We start from the raw sequence: 7223 nt of genomic DNA on the forward strand, positions 1-7223 counted from the left end.
CAAGAAGGTGAACTGTAGTTGGTGAATGGAAGTTGGGTTCCTGTCCCCTATATCGTATAGTTATTTTGATGTGCATATGCTTGTGCATAAGATACAAATCAAATTATAGATTATTCTAATACAAAAAATAATAATTAAAAAAAAAGAAAAAATCAGCTGTTTTTTTTCTACATACACAAGAGTGTGAAAATAAATAAGACACTGTGTTATTTGTTCACTTTTATAACAGTGTTGTGTATACTTACTTCTCTTGGTTCTCTGCCATGGCTTCATTGTGTTATTAGTTTAACAGCCTAAAAGAGACTATTCCCTAGTTACTTGATGCTAAATGATTATATGCATAACATTTTAATTTAAGTTAGTGGCTAAGCATATAATAAGCTTTATATGTCATGAGTTAAAAAATATAATAATATGTTAATATTGCATTAGAAAGGAGGATATGTTCTTTGACTTGATTTCCAAAATGTATACAGAATATAGAACGTACTAAAGTCAAATGTAAAAATGAGAAAGTCATTGTTTTCTTGAAAGTGCAGCAACCTCAAGCATGTCTCCCCTAAAACTTTTTTGTAAGTATGAAGAAATCATATTTATGTTGCATGTTCAAAGTTATATTTCCTAGAAAAACAGTTTAAGATGGTGAACTGATTTGTGTCTAATTTGAATTCATTTTAACTCCTTTTAAATATTGAAACAACTGGGGATATTAACAAATAAAAACAGTAGTGGATAGCATCCAGAGTTTTGCAGTGGCCAACATGGCCTGATCAGAATAGAAATCACAAGTAATGTAAAGTCTGCTCATTGCAAAAATATGTTTTGAGCTGCTTGGTTAACTGAGAGAAGATATGCAGCAGTATTGCTTGAATACAGAATATTCTCAGTCAGAGAGAATAAGGGAATTATGCTTCTGATAACTGTGTATCTGTCAAAATAGAGTGTATCTGTATAGTCTTTGCAAGAAAAAGAAGCATGCACTTAGTCAGTTTCCCCTACTAGAACAATCCAAGAGACCGAATATACTTAGCCATTATGGACAAAGAAACAGTAGCAAGTAGAATGTAAGTTAAAATGGGCATTGATAATGGATGTCTTCTACTGTCCTCTTTTCCACACTAACAATTACATTAAGTTTTTACAACAACATGTAAGAGACTATTCTTTTATATCATTGACTCAAAGTTTGCTGAGGAACAAGTCCAGGCAAGTCCTGGGCAAAGGCAGAGAAATCTTTTGTCTTGAGGACACTGATGGACAGGTCCTGGCTAAGGATTGTGAAATCCTCTAAGGAGCACAGATGGACAAGGCCAGGGGCATCGAGAGAGAGATAAGCTGCTGCTAATGGCCGGGAAGCGGTCTTTTTGTGTGGACTTATCTCAAGGAAAATGGCCATCTCAGGAGGTATGCACAGGACTCTTGCTCAAGCCCCCAGGAATGTCACGTAGGCAGCAGAAAATGGAGGATAAAAGAGGGTCCAATAACCACAACGGTGGAAGCTGATCCTTCACCACAACCACGGCAACGGTAGAAGCTGATCCTTCACCACAACCACGGCAACGGTAGAGGCTGATCTCTCACCACGACACGAGCTTCCTGCCTTCCGATCCTCCTCTACGGACCGTTTGCTGACGGACTTCCCTGGGCCTGCTACCTGAGACCTGCTGCTTCCTCCCTGGCCTGCATCCTCTCGCTGCCCCAGACCGGCCTCGCTGCTCCTGCCCTTCGGCCTCGGACCGTCGGAACGTCGTGCAACGGGACTGCTGCCGGATCCTGGTGGTGACTATCCCCGCTTTACGCAATTCTTGCCTCTTTCTATCTTTTCTATCGCTCGCCTTCCCTTCCCCATCACCCCAATCCTTAATAGCGTCCGTCCTCCCCTTTCCCCATCTCCCTTATTAACATTTATAATAAACTGGTCGGACCAACATTTGAACCGCTGTTTCTTAATCTCACGCCGGGCATACATATTTCTAAGAACCTCCTCTCCCTCCTATAAATTGGAGCGAGACATTTTTTATGGCGTAGTCGGCAGGATACCCGCCGTGAGAGTGTTGTCCTTCCAGATAATAGTCTGAAACTTTCTGTGTGTACCTCCTGGAGTTGCAAGAAGCGATACTTTTTGATAACTTAGACGTGAGCACCTCTCCAGGAAGATCGCTTCATACTCTGAAACTTTACTATTTATGTGTGTACCTCTCGAGGATGTATGAATTTTGTCTAATTGCATTTATTTAATACGTGTGTGCCTCCTCGGGAAGATCTCTCTCTGCATTTTGTGGTTTAAGGAACCCCTCTACGTGTGCGCCTCTTGGGGAAGTAAGACACACGTTTTTTGACTTAAAAAACGTGTGTGCCTCTCCAAGAAGTTTACTCACTTTGCTGAAAATTGTTTATGTATGCACCTCTCGAGGACGTATGAATCTTGTCTAATTGCATTTAATACGTGTGTGCCTCCTCGGGAAGACCTCTCTGCATTTTGTGACTTAAGGATCTTGCAACTTAAGTGTGAAATTTGAACCTCTTTCGTGCGTGCCTCTTGGAGAAGTGAGGAAGTGATACACGTTTTTTGACTTAAAAAACGTGTGCGCCTCTCCAAGAAGTTTATTCACTTTGTTGAATCCTAGAAAGTGTTGTTTTAGCTTAAAATTAACTGCGGGTTTTGAAACCGAAGTGTGCCTTGCTTTGGTGTGGTGTTTGCAGGTTTTTGTGTGGCTTCGCAGGGGAGTTGGGAGCGATTTTAAGTTGGTTTAGCCTCTTTGTCCTTGTGCTTTCCTCAACAAAGGGAGGCGCGATCGGAACATTTACATTTCTTTAGGTGTGGTGTGCCTCCGTGGGAGAGGCGATAAGGAGTTATTTGTACTTTTGAATACGAATACCTCCTCCTCTCTCAGTGTATATCTTTCTGCGTATTTAGAAATGAGCAACAGTATGGCCAGTATGAAAAGTGAAGATGTATTATTTGATCTTTTAGAAAAGCATGGTGCTCGGCCTTCTGTATCAGGGGTGGATTGGGCACGACAGAACTGGTATAATTTGCAAAGTGTTTCAGACCGTATTCGTGTTTTACAAAATGAGGCTCGTACTCGGGCCGGAAAAGGGAAATCTTTTATTTGTGCAGTACTCGGTGCTGCTTTAAAAGCAGCTGTGGAGTTCCGAGAGGAAAAGAACTCTACGGAAACCCAGACTATTCAAGCATTACAGGAATCGGTTAAAGTGACGCAAGAATTGGTAAAATCTCTGAGAAGCCAAATAATGAGTCTTGAGGATCAATTAGAAAGAGAAAAACATAATTCGGTTTTGTTGCAAACAGCTTTTAAGGAGCTGATAACGTGTAAGGACACCGGTGACACTGTTATCCACAGTGCACCTCAAGAAAAAGTTTATCCTCAAGGGAAATTACAAGAGGTGAAGGAAAGGCTAGATAAATTAGAGGCCTCTCCAGCCCACATTCGTCCTTTGATAAAAACTGAATATACTTTCGATAACAGTGAGAATCTAGATCCTCAAATGAATGTTAAGGAAATTCCCTTTTCGGCCACTGAACTGGCCAAACTGAAAAAGGATTTCAGTCGCTCCCCAAAGGAGTCTGAAACAGAGTACGTCTGGAGAGTTAGTCTCACTGGCGGAGACCAGATCCTACTAACAGAGAAAGAAGCTGAAGGTTACTGGGGACCAGGAGTATTTTTAACCACTGGCAATAATCGTGCTCCCTGGTCCTTAACACAGAGGGCTGCCTATTGGGCAGGGGGTCTCAACCCTTTAGAAAGGGGGGACCCTCTTGCTATTACTGGAACTATCGACCAGTTAGTGGAGAATGTTCAGAAAGCTGCTTGTCTCCAAATGATGTATGATAGAAAGTTGCAGCCACATCATGAATCACCCATGATGTTACCTGTTAATCCGGAGAGATTGACACCTCTAATTAGGGGACTTCCTGAATCGTTAAAACCTATAGGTATACAACTCCAAGGAAAGATACAAGCCATGTCTCAGGGAGAGAGAACCTGGGCAGCGTTGGAGGGATCTGTAGCCCCTAACCACCAGTCAGGACCCAAAGTGTGGACTTGGGGAGAGGTTGCCCAAGAATTAATTAACTATGGAAGAAAATATGGGCCGGTGGTTTCTACCTCCAGTAAATTTGAGCCAAGAGGAGTAAGGCTTGCAGTAGCCAGCCTTGCCTCCAGGCCTCCTAGCCCAAGACTTATTGGAACCAAAAAGGTTTCATCCCCAGTAAAAACGGGGACACGATGCATTGATCATAAACGCAATGGACTTTGGACTCTGGGCTGGAGAAAGGGTATTCCACGAGATTTGATGAATGGATTACCCACAGTCAGATTAGAGAAATTAGTTAACTGGTGGCCAGAACAAAAGCTCGAGGGCAGCTGATGCCTTCGCCCCCCCCCCTCCCAGGAGAGCGGGAGGTGGGTGGGGGGGTGAAGGGTGGATGTTTATTAGGAAGCTCACGACTAAAGGAAACGATTTGTTAATTACTTGTTATTAGTGGTTATTGTCAAATGTACGGTTGTCTCTTTTCTCTCTTCTATTCATTATGTAATATTCATGTTACCACTCCTGAAGAATCACGGGGTGGTGTCTGTAGCAAGTTGCATTGTGTACTGTTGCAACTCTTATGTTTGTACCTTGTATGATTCCATGTTTTATACAAGATGTTGTATCCCCTATTTACTTTGTAACCAAACCTGAAAAATGTTTGTAATGATTGTATGAAACATTTGATTCCCCAACACCTCCCTCCTTTACCCTTATGCTTGCTATCTTTTTCTCACCATCATGGATGCCCAGTGTCCCATTTTTAAGCAATCTTTGAGTCACGGGGTGGTGTAAGAGACTATTCTTTTATATCATTGACTCAAAGTTTGCTGAGGAACAAGTCCAGGCAAGTCCTGGGCAAAGGCAGAGAAATCTTTTGTCTTGAGGACACTGATGGACAGGTCCTGGCTAAGGATTGTGAAATCCTCTAAGGAGCACAGATGGACAAGGCCAGGGGCATCGAGAGAGAGATAAGCTGCTGCTAATGGCCGGGAAGCGGTCTTTTTGTGTGGACTTATCTCAAGGAAAATGGCCATCTCAGGAGGTATGCACAGGACTCTTGCTCAAGCCCCCAGGAATGTCACGTAGGCAGCAGAAAATGGAGGATAAAAGAGGGTCCAATAACCACAACGGTGGAAGCTGATCCTTCACCACAACCACGGCAACGGTAGAAGCTGATCCTTCACCACAACCACGGCAACGGTAGAGGCTGATCTCTCACCACGACACGAGCTTCCTGCCTTCCGATCCTCCTCTACGGACCGTTTGCTGACGGACTTCCCTGGGCCTGCTACCTGAGACCTGCTGCTTCCTCCCTGGCCTGCATCCTCTCGCTGCCCCAGACCGGCCTCGCTGCTCCTGCCCTTCGGCCTCGGACCGTCGGAACGTCGTGCAACGGGACTGCTGCCGGATCCTGGTGGTGACTATCCCCGCTTTACGCAATTCTTGCCTCTTTCTATCTTTTCTATCGCTCGCCTTCCCTTCCCCATCACCCCAATCCTTAATAGCGTCCGTCCTCCCCTTTCCCCATCTCCCTTATTAACATTTATAATAAACTGGTCGGACCAACATTTGAACCGCTGTTTCTTAATCTCACGCCGGGCATACATATTTCTAAGAACCTCCTCTCCCTCCTATAAATTGGAGCGAGACACAACATGATACATTTGTACTATAATCTGTCATCAGACAGGGATCCATTTCCTTATCCCTATATGTATATATCTTCTAGTGGAACAGAGTCCTTACAAGTACTAAGTAAGCACAGTGGTGAGAAGACTGATTGTTCTGAAGTTGTAGCTGACTTCAGCAGCAATTTGTGAGCCTAATCCATATGTATATATGTTGCACGTATGTGTACATATATGAGTACACATGTATACTAAATAAATAAATACTAATATGTATACAATTTGTATTTTCATCCAACGTAGGCCAATAACTTCTGGTGTATCCAGGTGAATAAGGAAACCAATGTTTTTCATGGATTTTTAAACTGGTATAGACTGCAGTTTCATCTCAAACATTTTCTTGCAATATTTCACATACAACTTAGGAAAAAAATGAAAGGATTTAAAGTATTAAAAATTTTATTAGTAAGTTTGGTTTAGATTATACATGTTAACAAACAGGTCAGTTTTATATTTGGGGACACAACTTGAACATTTTCTTCATGTTATCCTTATTGGAATCTTAAAAAATTATAAACTAGAGCTGTTGAAATATTGTAAGGGATTCATTCAGAACAAATTATTTTTCTATGTATGGCTGACCAAAAATATATTATGTGACATTAACAATAAGATTGTGTAAATATACTGTTTGAGTTTGTGAATCTATCAAGCAATAAATAGATAAACAAACAAACAAACAAACAAGGGGAAATACTTTATGACCTTCTTTCAACATATCTTAAATCTGAGACTTAAGTAAGATAAAATTGCTGACTTTTGCTGAAAGAAATATATCAGATTATTTAGTCTTTCTAATGATTTTATAAGATTTAACATTGTTCTTAGGATAAAAGGAGCTTGCATACTCTATCACAGAGAGACCAGCTCTTCAAGCAATGCTTGATAACTAGTGATAGGATGAGAGAGAATGGTCTCAGTTTGCACCAAGGGAGATTCAGGTATAAGAAAAAACATCTGCAAAAGAGTAGTCAGGCACTGGAACGGGCTGCCCAGGGAGGTGTGGTGGAGTCAGTGTTCCCGGTGGTGTCCAAGAAATGAGATCTTTTCCAACCTTGCTGATTCTATGAAATGCTTCATAATAAGTTATAAAACACATTCCAAAATAAAACTCTTTACTTATCTCACTTTTCAGTGGAAAAGAATAAGAAAAAAAAAATTGGTTCTGTCTACAGTGTTATGAACAATTAAATGTTATTTAATGTATGTGGCATTGCTACTGAGTATTGTTAGCTCCACTTAACAGAAACATAAAAATGTTTAGAATTTACAAGAGGGAGAGGAGAGGGAATGAAATTGTGGAGCATATATTTGCAAAAAGCATGAAGGGTAGGGATGAAGTTTTAGAAGAAATTGAGTTTTATGCAGGCTTCTCTTTGGTAGGCATTACAGATGAGCTCTGAAAAGGAAGACAAATCTCATTCCCCCAAAAAAGCTACATAAAGAATTATCATCTGCTCAAAAAAGAAAAAAGAG

At 41.4% G+C, this 7223-nt stretch overlaps 1 protein-coding gene across 1 annotated transcript; it reads left to right on the top strand.

Moving 5' to 3' along the window:
- Positions 1–2482: 2482 nt before the first annotated feature.
- On the top strand, positions 2483–4407 carry LOC121107416. Its single transcript, XM_040651544.2, has one exon. It carries the CDS (start codon positions 2920–2922, stop codon positions 4390–4392), a length of 1473 nt encoding a protein of 490 aa, XP_040507478.1. The 5' UTR covers positions 2483–2919; the 3' UTR covers positions 4393–4407.
- Positions 4408–7223: the final 2816 nt, after the last annotated feature.

This window comes from Gallus gallus, chromosome 1 (genome assembly GCF_016699485.2).
Source record: "Gallus gallus isolate bGalGal1 chromosome 1, bGalGal1.mat.broiler.GRCg7b, whole genome shotgun sequence".
In the NCBI taxonomy this organism is placed as follows: Eukaryota; Metazoa; Chordata; class Aves; order Galliformes; family Phasianidae; genus Gallus; species Gallus gallus.